General features: G+C 47.6%; 8 protein-coding genes across 8 annotated transcripts; 5 read left to right on the top strand and 3 right to left on the bottom strand.

Moving 5' to 3' along the window:
- Positions 1-439: 439 nt before the first annotated feature.
- Positions 440-5,472, bottom strand: F5Y00DRAFT_187907 (mono-functional DNA-alkylating methyl methanesulfonate N-term-domain-containing protein). The gene is made up of 5 exons (XM_048005117.1): positions 5,051-5,472; positions 3,757-4,887; positions 3,186-3,700; positions 2,796-3,121; positions 440-2,744 (listed from the first exon to the last, which is right to left on the bottom strand). The coding sequence occupies exons 1-5, from the start codon at positions 5,282-5,284 to the stop codon at positions 913-915; spliced, it is 4,038 nt and encodes a 1,345-aa protein (XP_047860657.1). The 5' UTR covers positions 5,285-5,472; the 3' UTR covers positions 440-912.
- Positions 5,473-7,861: 2,389 nt separating this feature from the next.
- F5Y00DRAFT_255780 (rab-GTPase-TBC domain-containing protein) lies at positions 7,862-9,200 on the top strand (the record flags this gene model as incomplete). Its single annotated transcript, XM_048010324.1, has 3 exons — positions 7,862-8,051; positions 8,138-8,278; positions 8,350-9,200. The coding sequence occupies 3 exons, from the start codon at positions 7,862-7,864 to the stop codon at positions 9,198-9,200; spliced, it is 1,182 nt and encodes a 393-aa protein (XP_047860656.1).
- A 379-nt stretch (positions 9,201-9,579) lies between these two features.
- On the bottom strand, positions 9,580-12,078 carry F5Y00DRAFT_248032 (Vps52-domain-containing protein). Its single transcript, XM_048009365.1, has 2 exons — positions 11,327-12,078; positions 9,580-11,267 (listed from the first exon to the last, which is right to left on the bottom strand). Exons 1-2 carry the CDS (start codon positions 11,808-11,810, stop codon positions 9,721-9,723), a joined length of 2,031 nt encoding a protein of 676 aa, XP_047860655.1. The 5' UTR covers positions 11,811-12,078; the 3' UTR covers positions 9,580-9,720.
- A 778-nt stretch (positions 12,079-12,856) lies between these two features.
- F5Y00DRAFT_248031 (translation initiation factor eIF5A) lies at positions 12,857-14,312 on the top strand. The gene is made up of 4 exons (XM_048009364.1): positions 12,857-13,112; positions 13,373-13,636; positions 13,708-13,837; positions 13,901-14,312. The coding sequence occupies exons 1-4, from the start codon at positions 13,101-13,103 to the stop codon at positions 13,969-13,971; spliced, it is 477 nt and encodes a 158-aa protein (XP_047860654.1). The 5' UTR covers positions 12,857-13,100; the 3' UTR covers positions 13,972-14,312.
- Positions 14,313-14,834: 522 nt separating this feature from the next.
- On the top strand, positions 14,835-16,911 carry F5Y00DRAFT_187840 (uncharacterized protein). Its single transcript, XM_048005116.1, has 4 exons — positions 14,835-15,584; positions 15,673-15,880; positions 15,935-16,318; positions 16,379-16,911. The coding sequence occupies exons 1-4, from the start codon at positions 14,910-14,912 to the stop codon at positions 16,783-16,785; spliced, it is 1,674 nt and encodes a 557-aa protein (XP_047860653.1). The 5' UTR covers positions 14,835-14,909; the 3' UTR covers positions 16,786-16,911.
- A 465-nt stretch (positions 16,912-17,376) lies between these two features.
- Positions 17,377-18,005, top strand: F5Y00DRAFT_248027 (uncharacterized protein; the record flags this gene model as incomplete). The annotated part of the gene is made up of 2 exons (XM_048009363.1): positions 17,377-17,664; positions 17,737-18,005. Coding segments are annotated over 2 exons (375 nt in total), but the record flags the coding sequence as incomplete, so codon positions are not given.
- Positions 18,006-18,484: 479 nt separating this feature from the next.
- Positions 18,485-20,071, top strand: F5Y00DRAFT_248026 (Yip1-domain-containing protein). The gene is made up of 3 exons (XM_048009362.1): positions 18,485-18,661; positions 18,862-19,285; positions 19,414-20,071. The coding sequence occupies exons 1-3, from the start codon at positions 18,617-18,619 to the stop codon at positions 19,848-19,850; spliced, it is 906 nt and encodes a 301-aa protein (XP_047860651.1). The 5' UTR covers positions 18,485-18,616; the 3' UTR covers positions 19,851-20,071.
- Positions 20,072-21,245, bottom strand: F5Y00DRAFT_187810 (Rhodanese-like protein). The gene is made up of 2 exons (XM_048005115.1): positions 20,714-21,245; positions 20,072-20,640 (listed from the first exon to the last, which is right to left on the bottom strand). The coding sequence occupies exons 1-2, from the start codon at positions 21,002-21,004 to the stop codon at positions 20,293-20,295; spliced, it is 639 nt and encodes a 212-aa protein (XP_047860650.1). The 5' UTR covers positions 21,005-21,245; the 3' UTR covers positions 20,072-20,292.
- Between the last annotated feature and the right edge of the window lie 81 nt (positions 21,246-21,326).

Below are 21,326 nucleotides of genomic sequence, written 5' to 3'. Positions count from 1 at the left end.
GCTGGCTTGGCATAATATTGCAATATTGACATACAAAAAATTTAGCGAGTCTTGGTAGCTTATCGATAAGAACCGATTAGATACAACAAATAGGAGAGTATCCGTATGATTTCATCTTTCTACCCCTTTTCTCCCAGCCCTCTACTATTTGAAGAGACTATCTAGGTACCTAAGGTACCTACACATATCAAACAACAAACAGGCATCCTTCTACATATGTACCTATAAAGCCTGCCAAGTTCAGATGACATAACTTTAATATGCTCCTGATATAAGTGACTTACGATGAACCCCAGGCTCTCAACAGGGCACGCGCATATAGTATAACACCGCCAATATTATACTCATTACTCTTAATATCCTATTAAACACTACATCACTTCAGGAGATTTTACCAAAACATATTAATAACGGCAATATAGCCTTTATAAAACTTTCCCTACTCATAACTTGCTCCATTAATACACAGTCAATCTATAATTAAGTCAGAAAATGCTCGTCCTCCTGTGTACGACCTAACAACACGGAAATATTCTCTTCATCATTACTCAGCGAGTAGTCCAATTCATCCTGAGGTCATAGTATAGAGAATTGATTTCAAGTCTAGAAATTCCTCGACAGTATTTAGTCTGGTATCTTAAAGAGGACGTAGTCCGCTCTGCTAAATTCTTCATTCGCCTCTTCACACGACCAAATCCTAACTACCTACCTAGAAACAAGAAGCGCACCACGGGTGTCGAAAATGTAAAATCTACCTAGGTACCTGAACCATTCTTTTTTTACACGATAGCCAACCACTAGTCTTGGAAAATATTGTTTCTCGTTGATACACGTCAACTTCGTAGGTAACGTATTTGAAGTTGGATTCTTGCGAGTTAAAAACTCTTTAACGTAATTGCGTTCAGGTCAAGATTAAAGCACAGGAGAAAGATAATATTTCAGGATGCTATAACCCAGTTCGTAGTGTGCTGTGTCGCGGTTGGGCTCTTGTTGAGATGGTGATAAACACTTGTCCTCGTCTAGGGGCTCAAGAAGTTCTCGGAAGCGTTGTATATGATGTGGCTCTGAGATGAGCTCTTCTAACGCACGCTTGTCAAGGCATCTTTGCAATATATCTCCGTCCACTTGCATATTCAACTTCGGATTGGCTCTAGGCTCCGGGTCAGGCCCATCTACGGCTGGGTCTGACGAGGTATGCGGGCAGATTGCTGGAGACGCCATGGCCAGGTTTTGGATGAATCTAAGGAATCTCCAAGCATCTTCTCCCAGGAGCGCAAAGTGCTGAAGTGAACCATCGATAGTAAGACCTATAATATCTGATCCAGAAGGGCTGCTCTGAAGGCAACCATAGCGCGCTCGTTTCTTAGACGAGTTCCATGAAGCTCTTGTGTGCCCTTGAGCAAACCTCCTAATGGAGCCTTGAAGCTCCGCTTGAAATACCAAACTTAACGGTCGCTCATTCTCGGAGGGGGCCCATAAACCATGAACCCCGCACATCGGGTCGGATAGCATAGTTATAGCGCTCAAAGGCGTGCGTACTTCGATAGAATGCAGCCCACTCCGGCAGGTGTCGTCTGTGTGTAGTCGAATCATCTGACCACTGTCACCAAGCGGCTCGCTTTGATAGTCAAGGATTACAAGTGAATGTTTTTTGGTAAGCGCATGTAGTCGCCCATTCACTACCTGCATCCACGAGGCCGGGGATGGCAGTTCATGTTGTTTTACAACTTTGAACTTGTTCTGTTCGATTATGTGATACTGGATGCAGTTTCCGACGCATAAAAATACGCCATGCTCGTCTGTAGCAACTGACCATATAGGTCCATCCCGTATCTTCCGATCGAATTTGGTCCAGAAACGTATTCGACGCGGAGTATCGGGTCGAGTCGAAACATCCTCAAGGTCGGCCGAGACGATTAATAGGAGACCCTCATTATCTCTCCTGTGCATAGCAAGAACAATCCAATCTCCGTGAATATTCCCAGCTCTATAAGACCACGTCGTAAGAGACGTCGCTCTAGTTTCCGGATTCCCAAGGCCGGTGATGTAATCTGCCCCGTAATATTTATAGCCCTCGTTCAACTTTTCTCTTTCAAGAGGTCGTGATAAATCATACCCTGTCACAGGGTCAAGGAAATGTAACGAAGGTAGCCCATCTTTCGAAACGACAGTAACAAGAGCCTCTAGTCTTTTAGAATAGAGAACTTTGATCGGCGTCCCGTAGACGGGGAAATATCGTGGGACCAATTTTGGGCGAGATTGGAATTCGGCGACCATTATCCGTGGGCCAGCAACCATCACCATTGTCGATTTGCCATATTCCGGGAGTTGCTCGAATAACGATGCTACAGAGTTGATCGGTGGGGAAGGCATAGAGGGCCTATCTCCGTCAGTTGGCCAAACGCGGTTTATCTCCTCAAAATGGCCTCCTTGGCGGTCTGTTACGTAGCTCGTCATTATCGCGAGATCAGCATCGGTGCACACCAAGACCGAGTTAGCATCTCCAACAATGCTACCGGGGTAAACGTGAGAAGGTGATACGCCAAGTCTATCCCGATAAATCTCATGGTTTTCTGGCTGTGACTGATCAAGTTGGATGGTAAGCACGTCCCCATCCCTTGTTCCAATTACAATAACCGCTTTTCCAGAGCGTTCGCCAAGACTAACTATACTTGTCAAGGCTCCGAACGTATTATGCCCCATAGCGTTCACTGTGTTGATACTGGGTCCTATATTTATTTTAGCTTTGCATAAATCAGTATAGAACTCCTTCAAGCTTCTCGAAGACAACGTACTAGGACATAGTTTCAGTAGGATTGGGGCTACCGAAGCTTGTCTGTCTATTTCGGTCGGGTATATTGCGAGAATCGAATCTCCTCCTTGTCGAACGCCGGCCAAAACCACGAGACTATCCGCAAAGTCCTCTATCGCAAGGCAAGTAACTTCGCCTTCGATATCAAACACTTTCCTTAAGGATACTTCGAGGCCGACAATGCTAAGCAGGACGATACTAAACTTTGATCCAGAGTAAACTGCCAAAGTGACCACGTTGGATCTAACGGCTGCATATGCAACGATAGCAGTGTGGTCTCGTATTATATCACTTATCAAACTCTGGGAACTGCGAGTCCAACCTGGTTAATAACTATCATGATCCTCATATCAAGAATAAGTAGACGACTTACCAGCCTGCTGGGGTAGCAATTGTGACATAGTTTGTTGTAATTTGCACAACTCCACCATCGGCTTCACGGACAGTTAATGTTGTTGAAGACAGGTCGTATGGGATGGCCTCGTGATCTTTCTCCGATGCCTCGGCAAGATCCCGAGTCAGATGCAGAACGGCTGACTCGTTAGGTAGGGCCAGAATAAGAAAGAAACCATCTTCTGCAATGCCGTCAAAGTCAGAAATAGCCCAGCACTGTCTAATGTTAGAGGAGTACGTGAGGTCTAGACCGATTCTGGCTTGAACTCCGTATCGAAATTCCGTAATGGCACCGCTCATGCCTCTGCCGCTGCAAGCAAAAATCTTTTCTTGGTGAGGTGGAACGATATTCCCATTACTCGCCAGGTATGAAGTATTAGAGTCTTCATTATTCTCTTCAATAGCCCCTCTTGCTGAACTCGTCATAGCAAAGTCCACTATAGGTGACCAATTCGGAATCGAGCCAATTCTCTGCGGTGACTGCCTCGCTTGAACCTATACGTAGTAGTAGTGTTAGCTAAACGGCTATATTTATACTAAGAGTAACTCACATTCCAAACTGCACCAGGGCCAGAGTCTCCACCAGTAACTAGAATATCTCCGAAGGGATGGAAGAGAGAGGCAAATGCTGTGTCAATGTTGCAGTCCACAGACCCCATGCTAACACTCGTTTCTATTTCAAACTCGTCGCCGCATTCCAGAAAATTGATGAAGCCGTCTTCTCTTGCCAAGTATATGACATCCTTACTATCGTGGTACGGGGGATGACGTATAGGTCTAGTCCATGCTGTCCATAGCGGTTCGCGAGTGCCGTGATGCAATGAAGTATCCTCCCGATTTACTAGTTCAAATTGGACAAATACAGGGGATCCGCCCAGTATATTTGAACAGGTTGCTGTTATCCGCTCGGTGATGACCAAAAATGCATTCCGCACCTTCAGAGGCACAACCAACAAAGGCATACGATAATCATTGTCGAGACGATAACCAAACTGCTCATCCATAAAAGTCTCTGGAATATCGAGTCTACTATCCCATTCGTATATTGCTAGCCTTGAAATATCAGGCTGGACCAAAATAACCATCATGATCACTTGTATTTCATTCCCATGGGTTGGATGAAGGAATTCGATCTTGTGGATGATGCCCCTGACCGACCGAGCTGCCCTATTCTTTATGGGCTGAAAAGGTTGCTTGAGGAAGTATTGGGCCTGAAGTTCTTCCATCGAGTGAAGCTGAAACATAATGAAGAGGCTATCGGAACATGCAACAACTAAAAAGTTTGAAGAAGGGTCGATAGCCATGTGGAATCCAGGGCAAATGAGGCGCTGTGCGGGGATCTTATGGGTAGATGTAAAGAATACCCAACTATTAGCAGGCCCCTGCTGCAAGAACAGAAATACCAAGTCACCCCGTTCGAGCACCAAGACTAATATTTGAGGAGGAAGCTTAGAGTTCACATCGTGGAAGCCTGGTAGCGTGGTTCCCATATCGACCATTCCCGGATCACTGTCCTCAGTTTTAACATATGTTGTATCCTCGTTGGTCTCGCCAGCCTTGCGGGAATATTGAGGGGAGCCCATGACCACGGCATTTCGTATCCTGGAGCCGAAATCTTTCTTTCTGACGACATCATGGAGCTGCCTATCACGACCAAGCTCACATATCTGAACGCAATTGTCCTATTTCAAAGTTAGAATAAGCAAAAAAGGATTCACAGAGTTATCCCTGGCATAATTAGAATAGGCAGAAGCCTTATAAAGTAGCTCTTTACTGAATTTTCGACGAACCATTTCACAATAAGAATAAAACAAGGAAAAGGCCAGAGGAGAGCAAGGAACTTACACCAATTAATGCGACATCGTTATACCGGGCTGACCGAAGCTGCACAGGTAGCACCCATCTTATAACAGGACTCTCGACAACTGTTCTTGTGAGTAGGCCACAGGTTGGGGGCTTTGAGAAAGACTGTCTTCCCGTCTTACGGTGAGGAGTGCTGTTATCTCTCATAAGCTCGTCGGCAGAGATGGTACGTGCCACCCATTGGTCATTTTCGAGAACGTAGGTTTGTAACGACATTGTCGGTTGTAGAATCAGATCACAGAATCCGTTATCACGAATGATGGTTCGGGAAACAATATGGTATGTTGATCCAGAACAGGTGGCGAATATTTCGCGGTATTAAGTAACGATATTGTCAGATTGTAGTTGCTGGCAACGTTATCACGAAACCATTCATCGATAATCTTGGTTAGGAAGAATTCGTTGTAGTAGCTTTTGCACCCGGAACAATACGTTGATAATTCCAAAATGCAGGATTAAAGGACCTAGGGAAAAGGGGGGCGTTGACAGATGATTTGCATTAGGTCCCAGACTAAGATAAATCGAAGTCCAGCTTTATCGAATTAGAAGATGTTATAGAATAAGGGCGTAGGGTAAAGATAATGTTAAAGGAATGCTCAACCAAAGTCGCCGGCCGGCTGGCTACCTGAGAAGAGGTAGATATATACCTTATATATATCTAACCTTGCATATGGCCGTTTGGAAATCTGCTCGAATTCCTCAACCCCTAAATAGAGTAGGCTGGACACTGACGCTTCAGGTGGTGGAAATAAAGTTTTGCTTGGGGTTCACGGCGTATGTCTATTCGCTAGACATCCGTTAGTCGTTATTCTTTAAAAGTCGAGGCCTAATCTTAGGTGCAAGCGTTCCGGGGGGTGTTAGGGGTTTGGGTTTGTCCAGACGTATGGAGTTCTGTAAAGCTGCAACTTTGACTCATCAGATGTATTAGAAAGCAGCTGCAGTACCTTTTTTAAAAAACGATGCGGGGAAGCAATCAGTTGCGTGTCGTTGGCTTTGCAGATGCATTGGAAAGGTGTTTGGGTCTTTCTTCCCTCACTTTTGAGATGCAGGAAGCCAAGTACATATATCATGCAGGCAGCAACAGGCAGATGTACCTATCTCTAGTCTAATTTTTTTGTCGTACAGGTAGTCCGTACAGCATATACTAAGGCGCGGAGAAGTGGAATCTAGACGGTGTTGCGGGGCAAAGCTTCCCATTCCACCTAACCGAGCACCTAACGTGTATCTGTATCAGTATTTAGTGTAGGTACCTTATCTAAAGGTTAGTAGGTAGGTACCTACCTATCTTAATATACTAGATTAGACCTCTACATACATTCTTTACTTCCACATTCCGTGAAGCTCTTCGAAGATTAATTATAAAATGCTTATACAACAAGCTCAAATAATTGATAGTTATAGTAATCAGATTAGTTCATACTTAAGGGATATGACGTAGGAGAGAAGTCATAGTTCAGGTTGAAATGCAGGTAATCGTTTCGAATGTGCCCTGGATTAGGTACCTAATGCAGTGATCAAAAGTAAAACCCAACTTCGTTATAGTCTGGTGTTACCATTTTCTTTAAGGCACTACCCATGTGATATGCATGTATGTTCAACCACGCAATATTCTGAATAAATGGCTATTGCACGATATATACTACCTACGCTCTTATTCTAGTTAGAACTATGGGGGTCTGCTGCATCACGTTAAATCATCCCTGAAAGATAATGTGCTAATGCTTCACCCGCATCTCAACATAAGTTAGTCCTATAAAGTTCTCTCTATCGGGAAAGATGATCGAATGTCGTCTGGGAACAAAGAGGCGCACGGGGATATCAAATCCCTTATCTGGATTATATTTATAGAAGCTGGGGTGGAAAGACAATAGCCTTGTCCGGCAATTCCTTTACCTTTAGGTACCTCAGATTTCAGCACGGAGCCATGTTTTTATGTAGGTAGCAACCTTTTTCTTTCGATCCCCACGAAAGAGGCCTTAATTATCAAATAATTATCAAATAAAAGTGAAGACAAGTATTGTGCATATAACTAGAAAATGCTAGAATCGCCTACCTACCTCATTATACATATCCTGCAAATGCAGCTGTACAACTACATGTACCTAACCTAAGGTACAATAGGTACACTACGAGGTACCTGTAAAGGCCTGGCCCTTATCTGCATGTGCTTTAAGTCCTTTAAAGTTTAGGTAAGCGGCTTTAGCGCAGTGGTTCCCGGGATCACCCCTGGCACCTGCACATGGCGCCGCAAGGGTAACTCACCAGACGGGATGACCCACCCGCACTTCCCGACCAGCTGCCAGCATCGAAAGTTGAAACATTGAACCTTCTTGGACTCTTTTTCTTTCAAGTTCACTTATTTGTTCTGACTTCCTTCGTTCAAGCCCAATATAAGTAACCCCCTGTTATACCCGTCAGTTTCTCATTTCGTTAGGAATCAAGGTGATTTTGATCCTTCCTTTTTAAAACCACGTGCTTGGATCGAGCCTTACGCGGCCTATACGAGAGGACAGATTTCTAAATAAACAGACTACCTGGGTGGGCTTGCCCAATCTGGACGGAGGTCCCTAGGGACTCAGGCTGGACCTAGAGGGTTTTTCGTCTTGGGCGACGCTATAAGGGGGGGAAAGCGGTATATCTTGGAATCTTCTTCGCTGCATGGTGTCAAATACCATAGTTTTGATCCTTATATAGGGCAGCAGCATGCTATTTGTTCATATAGACGCACAAGGCATCAAGTAAGGCAACCTGACGCGCAGCAGGGAACGGTCGAGACCGAGGTACATCGATCCCATGGCCCGGGAATATGAGGTCGTCGACGGCAGTGAGGAGAAAGATGGCTTGGATTTTCGTGATGCGCCCGTATCAACCCGCAAGCATACCCGCATCCTAGATGCATGCAAGCGGAGAGACATCGACGATCTTCAGGCCTTAGCCATATCGAGGGGTGGATTCCTCACCGACGCCATCCGTTGCCAAGCATGTGAGTGTCCCGCGCGTCGCGCCTCGTCTATCCATCCCACTCACTCCCGTTGAATCGGGATCATGAGGCTCAAGGTTCTTCAACAGGGCCGATATTGCTAGGCGTTCACATCGACCAGCGTGGGGACCAGGAGGAATGCTCCGATCCGTGGGAAAAGCTGGAACAACATCGAGACGAAGGCCAGGTCAAGCTGGACGTTGACCGGAGCTTCGTTTATTACCCAAACGGTACGGGATGCATACCCCCCACAAGGACCCCCACTCCCTACATAGTAAGTAAAGCTAACCACAGTGTCTAGACGATACCCAGGCGCAGCTCGACGAGAAGAAGTCACAGCTCTCAGACCTTATCACCGAGGTCCTCCGACGGCACCCGTACCTCTGCTATTTCCAAGGCTATCACGACATATGTCAAGTCTTTCTACTGGTTCTCCCACCAACCACGCGGGCCGCAGCCGTTGCCCGCCTATCCGCCCTACGCATTAGAGACTTCATGCTACCAAGCCTGAACCCGTCTGTTGCGCAACTACGGCTGATTCCAGACATCCTTAGGGCAGCTGACCCAGCGCTGTGTGCTCATGTGTCACGAACAGAACCCTTTTTCGCGTTGTCAGATACGTTGACTATGTTTGCGCACAACGTGCGACGGTACAGCGATATTGCACGCCTATTCGATGCCCTGCTAGCTCGCGAGCAGGCTTTTACGCTTTACGTCTTCGCGCAGATCGTCCTGCGCCGCCGGGACGAGCTTTTCCAGCAAGACGAGTCTGACATGCTACACTTTACCCTCTCAAAACTTCCCGACGACCTGGATCTCGACGCCATTATTACCGATGCCGCCACCCTGTTTGATCGCCATCCCCCAGAATCTCTGCGTAGCTGGCGCTCCGTCTCAGGCGCCAGCACTCTAAAGACTGCACGTGACGTAAGTATATGTGCGTCGCAGACCCTCGAAGACGGACATAAATACTTCGAGAAACAGTGCCGCGAGCTCCAATGGGCGCAGCGGCAGAAAGAACTACTCCAGGCCGCGTGGGCCAACAAAACCTTGATCTTAGCCGTAGTTATCGGCGCCGGCGCCGTGTACTTCCGGAAAGCACCTATATGGTCGAGTCTCACCTCGTGGTCGATCCCGAGCCATTATTTCTAGGATACTAGGATGGTCGGACGACGACGGTACGTGAGTTGTTCCCAGATTTTACGCGTTATTTTGAGGGGTTACATAAAAAGGTGTATGGATGCAGCTTGATGAGTCCTAGAATTGTATGCAAGCTGGACTAAAGGATTGGGTTAATGTTGAGGTATGTGCTGCGACTCGCAGCTTGGGATGGATGATGATATTGGCAGATAGGTACACGTACACTATATTGGGTAACCCGTCTACACTGGAGACATTGCGAGTCGTCTTCGGGGGCGAGGTGGATGGGTGAAAAAAATGGCACGGTGGCACAAAAGCACATTCAATTCAATAGAACAAGCAAGCTACATCAGGTAGGTATTCTTCGAAGTTAAATAAACAGCTAGCTAGCTAGCCATCCCTTCGAAACGCAGTCTCATTTAATCGTATCGTCTGTTAGTTTTCTTGCCATACATATTTGTACTTGATAGTGATAGTAGTTAATCTATCATCCAGAACCGATCCCTAACTAAATTTCTCTCGCAAGTTCATGTCATGCAGCTTCTTGAAAAGCCGTCTTCAGCCCCTCGAAGTGCTCCTGCTCTTCATCTGCCAATTTGCCCTGGGTATCGCTGATAATCGTCAGAATCAGACTATAATTATTATACAGGAAGCGCTCCCTTTTTCTCTTATCGCTACCGAACGCCGCGCTGTACTTGGTTAGGAAGGCCTCCATCTCGCTACGTAGTCTGCGTAAGCTTGTGACTACGGGCTCGTCGTCTCCGGCCTCGGTGCTTAATGCTAGGATACCGTGGAGCAGCTGTCCAAAACGCTGAGTACAGACGTGCGGAGCAGCGGAAAGCTTGCTCTGCTCGGCTTTGGATGTCGGGGGGCGCGTGGGCAATGCTGTGGTGAGAGCGCGGACAGACTCGCAATGCGCATTCATGATGGCCTGGAGGCGCGGCCATAGCAGCATGGCCGTGCCGTTGAGGTACCCGTCTGCGGCGGGGACCTTGCGACGCTGCAGCTCGAATTGGAAGTGCTGGTTCAGGCGGACGGCGAGGAGGACGCCAATAGCGTCGTACGTGTCGCCCACGAGGGACTTGGTCAGCGTCTGGCCGAGCTGGAACGTCGGCTCAAATATGTAAGTAAAGTGGCGCGAGATGGTAGAATAGTTCAGAGCAGGAGAGAAGAACGACGCGAGAAATGTGTACTCGGCCGTTGCGTTGTCGATCAGGGCGAGATTGAAGTTCCGGAAGGGGGCTTCGAGGTAGTGGGTGGATTGGTCTTCTTCAGCTAGGTATGAGGAGAGCGCACTTTGGTTATGAGTACGTAAGAGGTCGATCCGTCGACCTAAGTTGAAAGCATCGTGGGGCGGCCCGGAAATTTTCGAACTTGAAAGAACGGTGCCTTTCCTAGAAGTATCCTCGTTCCCCAAGACATCCGTCTTATCCAAGGAGTGTAGCTTGATTTTTCGGAGGGCGTTCTCGTAGCGTGTAAACTGGTTGGCGTAGTACCACCGCATAGTATTCATATACGCCTGGCCTATTTCGTCGGCCAGCGCGGCATGATGTTTATGGAGGAAGGAGTATAGGTCTCTAAATTTGAGGAAATTCTGTTGTTGGATGACTTGCGCGTTGATATGTGGTGATCGGAGGGCCTTGATTTGGGCGACGAGGAAATCTCTTATTCGTTCGGTAGCTTTGAGCACCAGCTTCTCTAATAAAGGACTGAGATCTTGCAGACCCTTAGCACCCTGCGCACTCGCGACGTTCTTCTTATGGGCGGTGGCTCTCTTGTCAATCTCCGCAACTACCTTTACCCAACCTTCGTCGATATGGCCCTCGGCAATCTTGGATACTACCGTAGGCGATACACTGATCTCCTCAACCACCGGCCCTAGCCCCTTCTCTACTGCCTTTCGGTTTTCCAACCGCACATTAAGGGCTGTAGATCGTGCTTGTAACGTTTCAATATCCGCAGACACAGTCGCAAGGTCATTTCGAAAGCTTGTCAGGTTGGTCTCTACCGAGCTGAGTACCTCGTCGCAGGCTCGTATTGATCGGTGTAGTTCTTCGAACTTGGCCTTGTCTCGGTCATCTAGTAAGTAGAATAGTGAGTAGGGCGAGAGTGGAGTCTGGAATAAAAAGGGGGCATACACTCTTCAGCCGCCTGCGGTCTATATATAGAAACAGAATTTACTGCTGCTTCCTCTGATAATGCTAGCTCTCGAATAGATAAACCGCCAAAATCGAATTCCAACTGAAGGTCTTCGGGTGATATCGAGCTGACCGAGCTGACCGAGTTGGCCGCTGACTTGGTAGCTGATGTTCCATGCTGCCTATCGTCACCCAAGAGCGCGTTTAATACATCTACAGGATCGGGCCCATTATATATCGTACTCGATTCCTTCAATGTCGAGCCATTGGCTCTTCGTGAAGATGCCAATAGGGAAGAAGCTGAGGATTCGGTGGATGCTAGCGACAACGACGAGGATCTAGGGGTGAGGCCGGGTCGCTGCTGAGATGTAATGTACGGACCTAGTCCACTCGGTGTTCGACGAGGCGCAGGAGAGTACGAGCGGCTGCCGGGCTGGGAGGGAGCAGGAGAAGATGACTGACCGGCAAGCCGATCGAGCCACATATTCTAGATACGAATGGGAGATGGGCTATGAGTCGGGCCGCGTCATGACTCTCTATTAGCTGTAGGCCACGCCGTCAAGCTAATAAGGCAAATAGAATCCGACTAGAAGGAGATAATTGCAAAAGGAAAGGAGCGTCAGGAACAGAAGATGTATATTAACTATTCGCGATAATGCATCAGCCAGGAAGTTAAAAGTTAATCGTTGGTGAGCACCCAAGAAACAACAGACGAGGCCGTGCAACAGCCTCTCCCGAGTCGCAGAATGAAAGTTGATGATTGGTTGAAGCTTTAGACACATGTCATTGTGAAGTATCGATACCATATCGGGTTTAGATTAGCATTAACTATGCGATTCTACATAAGGCTAAGTTATCTTTAAGCCACGGACTTGATAAGATTCAAAAGCGGGTCAATCTTTTTACATTGGACTCATCAATGATCAGTGCCAAGGAACGGAAAGTATACAGATTATGTACTTGCAGAGCTAGGTCAGATGCGTAGGAATGTACAATACCTTAGGTAGTATCGGCATTCCAAAGTGACGACCTACCAAAAAGTATTAGTAGCAATCATAATTTTACAAAAACGGAAATGATTCTTGCTTCCTCATTCCTTATACAGGTGTATAGACACAGAGAAAAGTCTAATGTTTGCATGTTGGCTATGATGTACACTATCATGCAACTTAGAGATTACCTAGAGACTTTTTGCCCCTCCAAGTATTTACAGTTCATTTACAGTTGATTTGCAGTTGCGAGAGAGGGGCATTCACCGAAAAGAAAAAGAAAAAGAAAACTTTAACTCACTAAAGTTATGTATAAGGAGCACTGTGGTCAGGCTGGTGGTGCCCTGTGAATAGACAAAGTTAGTGATTGATTTGTGCGAACCTGGCCGCCTAGACTGGCCTAGGCTGCCTGAAAACCCACAAAACCCTCCCCGCCAAAGTGCTCGAAGGGAAAAAAATAGATAAAAGATGCTGGAGCTGCTTGGATTACTGGGGCTAATTCCCAAACACCGACCCAGCAAGCCAATCAGATACCGCGCAAACTGTGTGCCCAATTGATTCTAAGAAAAAAAAAATCCCGTCTTTTTGCCCTTGACGGTTTCCTCCACTCTACTTTTTTTCCACCCCCTCCCTCTACATCTTTCAAATCTTCCCAATCCTCCCCTTCTACAAAAAAAAAAAGTCCACCAACTCATATTTCAGTCTTGGACATTTAGCTGGGCCATTTGTGCATCTTCCCTTCTCTTCTACTCTAACGACACTTTCACTTCGGTCAATCCTTCAAAATGGCGGACGAGGTACGTTCAAGAAACACCCTGTCCCTCTTTTTTTTTTTTTTCCTTTTGGCGATCGCAAAGGCGGGAGATGGCGGGCTGGTACCTAACCACCCCGCATCCGCATCACCACGCATTAAAGCATCTGGCACGCATCGCCAATGAACCCCGCGATGCTAGATGCGGCTATCGTTGTTGCACACATAGGATTTCATCCAGCTACGATTCGCGACTGCGATCTTAAGTACCAGATCATAGCGTAATACTGACAATATTTCTTACAGTTCGAGATCGACAACCAGGGTGATGCCGGTGCGTCTGCCACTTTCCCCATGCAGTGCTCTGCTCTGCGCAAGAACGGTGCCGTCGTCATCAAGGGCCGCCCCTGCAAGATCGTAGACATGTCGACCTCCAAGACCGGAAAGCACGGCCACGCCAAGGTCCATCTCGTCGGTATCGATATCTTCACCGGCAAGAAGCTCGAAGAACTTTGCCCTTCTACCCACAACATGGAGGTTCCCGTTGTCAAGACCAAGCAGTACAACTTCGTGAGTACACGCATTTCCTGCGCAGTACACACTTTGGAGGCCAGATTACGCTAACCAACAATAATCAATAGTCCCACGTTGAGGATGGCTTCATTGTTCTCCACGACATCAACACCAGCGAGGAGCGAAGCGACATCAAGGTCCCCGAGGGTGAGATTGGTAACAAGATCGAGGCTGCCGATGAGAACGGAACTCCTCTCAGTAAGTCATGGGCTACTCGTCGGGTTGGCCGCAAAATAACAAATAACTAACTTTATTATTTAGTCATTACCATTCAGTCCGCCATGGGCGAAGAGGCCGCCATCAAGGCCGACGAGCCTGCCCAGAAGGACTAAATCCCCAGTTAGGGGACTTAGGACTCAGGTAGAGGATGTCACTGGATCGAGTGTTACTTATGAGCCTCGACCAACTTGGACATCACCAGAAGGGAGGGCTGTTTAACTAGCAAACCAGTAGCTAGGTTCGTATTGGACGCTGGCCCACGGGGTTTTGCGTACGAATGTGCTATCCACTGTGGAGGAATCAAACATATGGTACGATAGTCCTCGAACTTCGCATCTATCCCAATCTCTTTGAGGAACAAAAATGATGTGCATTTTGAGGATTTCAGCAAAACAGGTCTCCTGTTTTTATTAGCACTTGACTTGTCCTACAGAATCTACGAGATCTCCCTTTATTTTTTTGTATATGGTGACAATCAATGATCATATTTACGTGACTTGAGAGCAAAAGCTATTTGGTTCTAACTTACTGGTATGTGAATTATATATTGATGCGATTTTGTATCTGCATATAACATGGTCGGTATCAATATTCCACAATCTGAAGGCCATCTTAAATAAGATGAGTCGAATCTTCGCCTCACTGGACCTACAGCTAGGTTTATCTAACTACCTAGGTAACTATGTAAAGTCTATGACAAGGCGTGAAATAGTGAACTTAAACGACCTAGGAAATATTCAGGGGCTAGCGAAGAAGTGGATTTATTGACTACCGTAATGCCTCTAGGTAGAATTGTAATTTGAATGTGCCTAAGTTACCTAACTGTTTAGTAGGTACTAAACAGTAAATAGAGGTAGACAGTGAGGTAACCTGAGAAATATTACTAGAAAGATAAGTATATAAAGTATATATGTAGACGCACCGTTAGGTAATGCGCATCATCACTATAAATCTTATATCAAAATAATATTATTTCTCTTAAGCACCCCCACTATTGCTTTTTCGCCTTCTACCTTCTTTTCAGCAGATAGCAGGTAATCAACATATCGGGATGGCACCCACCAAGTACCATCGCTTCCGTGGCGGCGAACGGTGCGACGAATGCGGCGCGCGACAATGGTATGCGCAAGATGCGATTCGGTATTGCCGAAATGGGCACCGTCTTGAAGGGTTTGCGGAACACGAAGGTGACGAGGATGCCTTTGGCACCCAGGGAAAGGTCTCGCGGAAGAAAAAAGAGCCTAAGAAAAAGATCGCCGTCAAACTCGCCGGCGACGAGGGGAGAGAATTATACCTCGAGGTCTTACAGCTTATACTGATGAGGCAGGTCTGGTGGCTCGTCCGGGAGAAAGGCTTTCCCGAGGATTTCGTGGAGATCGTGAGGGCACTCTGGGCGCTGAGAGTACGAAACCTACCATTGATGGAGAGCGGAGGGGGGACCCGTAAGCGGAAAGGAGACATTAGCGAAGAATCGGACGGCTACGCCTCGAGCGCGCCGTTATTTAGCTCCCAGGGCGAAGGGACGGGAGCCGAGTCGTCGGATTTCGATCTCTCGGATGCTACAACGGCTACTTGGGCCCCAGATGCCGGTAGGCGATGGAAATTGCCGAAGCTCATCGACACCTTGGCGCTGTGCTACTTGGGGTGTTTGGTGCGACGGCTGCCAGCTACGACGGCAGATTTCTGCGGCTGGGCGCAAAGGGGGGAGTTGGATTTTCTTGCATCGGTATGATATCTACCTAACCCAGCAGCCCTCACATACATCTGTAGATCATGCTGGAGTGCTGATATAGCTAATTACCTACCTACTTAAGTTCAATAATATTCCACGCAATGTCCGAGATCGTCTTCCCGCGGAATACCACCGTGCCTTGCAAGTTAGGGATCATATCCCAACGGGTCGACTGCAGACAGCCGTGCAAGAGCTCGTGATATCATTCAAGGTCAACTTCGATACTATCTTCCCGCCATTAAACTATCCACCCATACTTGTGCGACTCATAACAGAGTTAACTCTTCCAGGTAAGCATAACGAGGTATGCTGTAAGTAGAAGTGCTCTAGCTAATCCGACTCAGTCGAAGTATACCTCGTAGTAAAATGTATTACAGAGATTTTAAAGATGGATTACTCTTATCCCATCGGAGGAAAGAAGATTCGGACGATGGACAACCCGGAAGTACTACTAGTCGCTTTGGTTGTCGTGTCGGCGAAATTGCTTTATCCATTAGATGGCGTTAAACGACTTCCCCGAAGCCACCACGATCCTCGAAGTAGGACTATGGATTGGGGAAAGTGGCAAGAAAGTATGCAAAACGATACGGTGGAAACATCATCTACATTATTACGAGGAGAAGAATATCAAGTTACCCCTGAGGACGCCCTTACCATGGAAAAGGGGAAGATGGACGACTTCATGGACTGGTTTGAGAGGATGTGGATAGGAGATGGTGAACCAAGAAGTATGCAACACCATTCTTTATTATCGTCGATTTGGCAATATTAACTAACCCCTTTTCTAGCGGCTGAAAGGGTTCGAGAGCCTTTCCAAGGACAAAAACGACTATCACAACCAAGCAGCTTAAACGAACAACAACTAGGAAATAGGGAGAGAGAAAAAATAAGAAAGAGATATGAAGCTTTGAACAGCTCTATGGAAATGCTCGAGCCAGTTCCTGTTGATCCCGAAGACTGGAACAAGAAGCAGTCTCAAGATTTCTGTCCGGTCTGGCGCACACCAGAAGAGCTCCCGGACGCGGCTAAAGCTTTCTATAGCAAGGCAGCGGATATTTCGTATATACCGTTACATGCGTTGGTCAGAGGTGCTACGCAAGTGGAAAGGCAGCTGGAGATTTGGTGTATTCAGAGAGCTAAACAACGAGATAAGGGGAAGGGCAAAGCGGTTTGGACTGGCGATGACTCTGATTAGAAGCATTTTTAATATTTAACTCTATGAATAACTCCTGATGTTACATATGAGGTAGGTATATTAAAACTAACAAATCAATAAATCGTTTATCATATTGTTCAGTTACCCTAATAATCCTAGGTAAGCCGTAAAATGTGTTAGTATTGAACTTGTAGAGAGCTTTGTAGCACAGTGCGTTACTTCAAATATTTGTAATCGCGAACAGAGCTAAAGGTGGGGTCAAGTATCCACCAGCTGGCCCCGGCTGACATAAATTTCTGACACACAACGCCGCTTCTCTGAAAGAATTAAAATCAGGTGACTTTCAATCCACTAGGGTTCGTTTGCTGTGGAATTTCAAACCCCCACCGAATTTCCCAGGCCGACATCATCTTGGAATTCTCCCTCAACATCTTCATTCACGACAGGCAGCAAAAAGTAAGTCAACACCCCCTCTACGGTGTTTTGAATTAGCTCATACTAACTGAAATGCGTCTATAGTGCAGATGTAAGTTCATTTCCAGATTAAAATACAATGCGCGCACCACAGATTTCCGACCGACCGATCGACCAAACATTTTCGAACATGCGAACTGACGAGAAAATAGCTTCGTGAAGACCCTGACGGGCAAGACTATCACCCTCGAGGTGGAGTCTTCCGACACCATCGACAATGTCAAGTCCAAGATTCAGGACAAGGAGGGCATTCCCCCCGACCAACAGCGCCTGATCTTCGCCGGCAAGCAGCTCGAGGACGGCCGAACCCTCTCCGACTACAACATCCAGAAGGAGTCTACCCTCCACTTGGTCCTCCGTCTACGTGGTGGCATCATTGAGCCCTCGCTCAAGGCCCTCGCCTCCAAGTTCAACTGCGACAAGATGATCTGCCGCAAGTGCTACGTGAGTTCTTCCAGTCTACGAGTCTATCCTCCGATACCTAGCACTTCCTAATACTAATATTAAAAAAACTAGGCCCGTCTCCCTCCCCGTGCCACCAACTGCCGCAAGCGCAAGTGCGGCCACACCAACCAGCTTCGACCCAAGAAGAAGCTCAAGTAAACGATTCGTCACCACATGTTCCATCTCTTCGGCGTCTTTGGTTTGGGGTGTTATCATGAGCACGCTACGGACGGGTGGATAGATATTATCGACACCACTGCGATGGGATTTTTTTATTCTGCGGAAATAGCTATGCGTAGGCTAGTTTCGGTGGCAATCAAGTTGCGATGCACATGAGTAAACTGAACGCACATGCAGACCGGTGAATTGTTTTGGTGATGAATATGCCGCATAGGGAATATTCCTTTTTAGTTTGTAAAAGCATGGTATGGTTCTTCGTAGTGTGGTGCTTTTGCTATTTAATGCCTTGCCTCTCAACTTGCAAACAATTTGCCCACACATCATGGGGTTGCTAGAGCTATCGCAAACTATTATCTTTCTGTATGTTCTTTTAGGACAATCTTCCAAGATGCTATGCAACAATTTCGTTTGAGGGCTGTAGTAACTAGTTGTAAAGGCATTAAGAAATTCCTATGCGTAACTCTAGATACAATTCAATATAGGTACGTTCAATGTAAGCATTTATAGACGAACATAGGTACCTAGGTACATGCAGGTACATGACGGTACTTAGATACTTCTCTCTTAGTTAAGATCGTTCCGTCCAATGAAACGTCATCGTTGGAGCTTTGCACCTTGTAAATTAAACGCGGCTAAAGATCGGGCGTGCTTCCGTGTCCTCAAACGGCACCGCAGCTTCACCTTTAAGTCATCGTCTTTCGCAAATAACCGAACCGGTTTGAGATCATTCCATCCTATAGGTATCGACTAGACGTAAGAGAAGATATTCAAGATGGCGAACGCAGGCTACGACGCCGTTGTGGATATTGACGATGAGGTATGCTTGACCGACAACTAACTAATCACTCTTTTACACTGGGGAGCTTTGATATGTGGCATGGCATGGCATGGAATGGATTTAATGCTTGCGCTTGAATTGAGCAGCCAGCCAGTCAGCCAACATACTACCTAAGCTACCTCATATCTATACTATACTATATCAGTCTACAAGTACAAGAAACTAACACCAACCCCCAGGGCGACCTAGGCCACACCGACCTCCAAGAAGACCTCGAATTCCACAACTCAAACTTCTCCTCGTCGCAGCCTCTGCGCGGCAAAGGAGGCGCCCCCCCTCTTTCCACCTCCTCTGCCCCCGGCCTCCTCCCGCCCCCCGCGACAGCCGGCTCCGGGTCGTCGTCCTCGAAGCGGTACCTGTGGACGCTGTCCTTCTACGCGCAGTTCTTCGACGTGGACACGTCGAGCGTGCTGGCGCGGTGCTGGGCCGCGCTCTACCCGCGCGCCAACTTCCTCGACGTGCTGGAGGGCAATCCGGACCTGTACGGGCCGTTCTGGATCGCGACGACGGTGGTGCTGATTTTGTTCTTGGGGGGCACGATTAGTGCGTATTTGGCTAGCGAGGGGAAGGGCGCGTTTGCGTATGATTTCAAGTTGTTGAGCGGTATGTCTTTCTCTCTCTCTTTTTCTTTTTTTTTTTTTTTTTTTTTCCTTTCCTTAGGAGACTGGGGTGTGGAAGGATAGAGAGAAAGAAAGAAAGAAAGAGCTTATGCTAATGAAGACAACGTCTAGGCGCTGCTGGTCTCGTCTACGGGTACACTCTCGGGATCCCCGTGGTCCTGTTCGGCGCGCTACGATACTTCGGCTCCGAATCCGCCAATTTACTCGAGTGCTGGGCGCTGTACGGGTACTCGAATCTGATTTGGATCCCCGTGGCGCTGATCAGCTGGTCGCCCATCACGATCCTCAACTGGGTTTTCGTGGGTGTCGGGTTCGGTCTCAGCGTCGCTTTCTTGCTGCGCAACTTGTACCCCGTCCTCAGCGCTACCGATCGCCAGACCAGCAAGATTCTGCTTATCCTTGTTGTGGCCCTACATGCCGGCCTTGCGATCGCTATCAAGGTCCTGTTCTTTGCCGCCGGAAGCCCTGTTGCGGGAGACAAGCCGGGTGATACGCCGCCTGCGGCTGGAGGGGACAAGCCGGAGGGTAATGCCATGTTCCTTTTCTGAGGAGGCTATGTGTTATGTGTGTCTATTTATACGGGAGCAGAAGAAAGATGTGCCGAAATGGCAAGGTCAAGAATGATACGGGGGACTTGACCTGATATCATGATGGTTTTATGGCGTTGGACAGGTGTTATATGCAATAGTGTTATGTACACTACTTACTACCTCTATGCTAGCTGATACCTTTCTGTTCTAATGTATCATGAGATCAGTTTCACTTTTGACCTTGATTTGATTTATCCTTTTTCTTCTATCTCTCGTCTAGATCTAGAGCTTCAGATAGCTCTTAAGCTCTCGCTTATTTGTTCGCTCTATAGAAGTTGAGGTTAGAAAGGTAGACTCTCAGATAACTAGCCTCTTCTTAACCGCCACCATGTCTTAGGTTAGGTATTTATATTTATATCTTCACGTCTATAATCCTCATCTCACCCCACCCCACCCCACCTCACCTTTCAATCTTCCCCCCCTTCTGCACCCAATCCAGCCAGCTCCCAGGGTACTCGCCGACGTTCTTCCAGCCAGCCTCGCGAGCGATCTGCGCGGCGGCTCGGCTGCGCACGCCGGCCTTGCAGTAGAACACCACCGCCTCGCCGTCGCCGTCGGGCACCGGCCGCTCGAACCCGAACCGGTCGGCGAACTCGTCCGCGGGAATGTGGAAGCTGTCCGGCGCGCTGACGATCGGGATGTTGAGGGCGCCGGGGATGCGGCCGGTCGAGGATAGCTCCGAGGGCTCGCGGGTGTCGATTATGGTGACTTTGGGGGTGGAATTCGGGGTGGATATGGCGGTTTTGAGCTGGGAGGAGGGAGGGAGGGAGTTAGTTGGTGAGATGAGGGTTAGGTCAAGTGAGGGGATCAAGTAAACGCACCTCTTCAAAGTTCCATATCTTACTCCCGCTCCCGGCTGCTGAATCCGAAGACCACCGGACGCTCGTAGGGATGATGCGCCGAAGTAATTGTGGTCGCGCAACCACTCCAGCTGTTCCCCTCGTAGCCTGCGGCGCCAGAGGAGGAGTCGTGCCGAATGAAGCTCGCAGTATATGCGCCGCAGCTGTAGGAATAGTAGCCGAACTCGAGCTCGAGCCCGAACCCGCCAGTCGGGAACTTCCCCCGCGCAGAGCGGTAGTAGCGCCGTTTATCGCAAGTCGTCTTGTCGCCATCGCAGGGATTTTCGCATATAACCTGGTATATATCGCGTGCTGAAAAAGAGATATTTCCAAAGCCTTTCCAATCACGTAGATATATATATACCTGTTATAAAGTAGGTATATAGGTATATAGGTTGACTACCTGTTTGATCGCAATTACTTGCACCACCACGTACAACTGAGCTGGACAATGTGTACAAACAGTTTGCCTTGGGTACATGTGGGATGTGGATATGTAGAAGGTAGAAACAAGTGCTCCTATAATTTAAGTAATTCAACGGTCTAGAATTGCCGAGCTGGCGAGCTTCCAATGTTAGTAACTAGCTCTTGATTA

This window comes from Daldinia vernicosa (assembly GCF_022497035.1).
Source record: "Daldinia vernicosa strain CBS 139.73 unplaced genomic scaffold F5Y00scaffold_68, whole genome shotgun sequence".
NCBI lineage: Eukaryota > Fungi > Ascomycota > Sordariomycetes > Xylariales > Hypoxylaceae > Daldinia > Daldinia vernicosa.
This window is presented reverse-complemented; position numbering and strand designations above follow the sequence as displayed.

Coding starts and splice junctions, on each gene's coding strand:
- F5Y00DRAFT_248032 (XM_048009365.1), bottom strand. CDS start 11,810: ATGTGGCTCGATCGGCTTGCCGGTCAGTCATCTTCTCCTGCTCCCTCC. Junction 11,268..11,326: donor ACCGCAGGCGGCTGAAGAGT/GTATGCCCCCTT, acceptor TCTACTTACTAG/ATGACCGAGACAAGGCCAAG.
- F5Y00DRAFT_248031 (XM_048009364.1), top strand. Junction 13,637..13,707: donor AGACCAAGCAGTACAACTTC/GTGAGTACACGC, acceptor AATAATCAATAG/TCCCACGTTGAGGATGGCTT. Junction 13,838..13,900: donor TGAGAACGGAACTCCTCTCA/GTAAGTCATGGG, acceptor TTTATTATTTAG/TCATTACCATTCAGTCCGCC.
- F5Y00DRAFT_187840 (XM_048005116.1), top strand. CDS start 14,910: ATGGCACCCACCAAGTACCATCGCTTCCGTGGCGGCGAACGGTGCGAC. Junction 15,881..15,934: donor AACAGAGTTAACTCTTCCAG/GTAAGCATAACG, acceptor AATCCGACTCAG/TCGAAGTATACCTCGTAGTA. Junction 16,319..16,378: donor AGGAGATGGTGAACCAAGAA/GTATGCAACACC, acceptor CCCCTTTTCTAG/CGGCTGAAAGGGTTCGAGAG.
- F5Y00DRAFT_187907 (XM_048005117.1), bottom strand. CDS start 5,284: ATGTCGTTACAAACCTACGTTCTCGAAAATGACCAATGGGTGGCACGT. Junction 4,888..5,050: donor ACGATGTCGCATTAATTGGT/GTAAGTTCCTTG, acceptor ACTTTGAAATAG/GACAATTGCGTTCAGATATG. Junction 3,701..3,756: donor GCCCTGGTGCAGTTTGGAAT/GTGAGTTACTCT, acceptor TACTACGTATAG/GTTCAAGCGAGGCAGTCACC.
- F5Y00DRAFT_187810 (XM_048005115.1), bottom strand. CDS start 21,004: ATGGCGACAAGACGACTTGCGATAAACGGCGCTACTACCGCTCTGCGC. Junction 20,641..20,713: donor AGATATGGAACTTTGAAGAG/GTGCGTTTACTT, acceptor CCCTCCTCCCAG/CTCAAAACCGCCATATCCAC.
- F5Y00DRAFT_248026 (XM_048009362.1), top strand. CDS start 18,617: ATGGCGAACGCAGGCTACGACGCCGTTGTGGATATTGACGATGAG. Junction 18,662..18,861: donor TTGTGGATATTGACGATGAG/GTATGCTTGACC, acceptor ACCAACCCCCAG/GGCGACCTAGGCCACACCGA. Junction 19,286..19,413: donor TGATTTCAAGTTGTTGAGCG/GTATGTCTTTCT, acceptor GACAACGTCTAG/GCGCTGCTGGTCTCGTCTAC.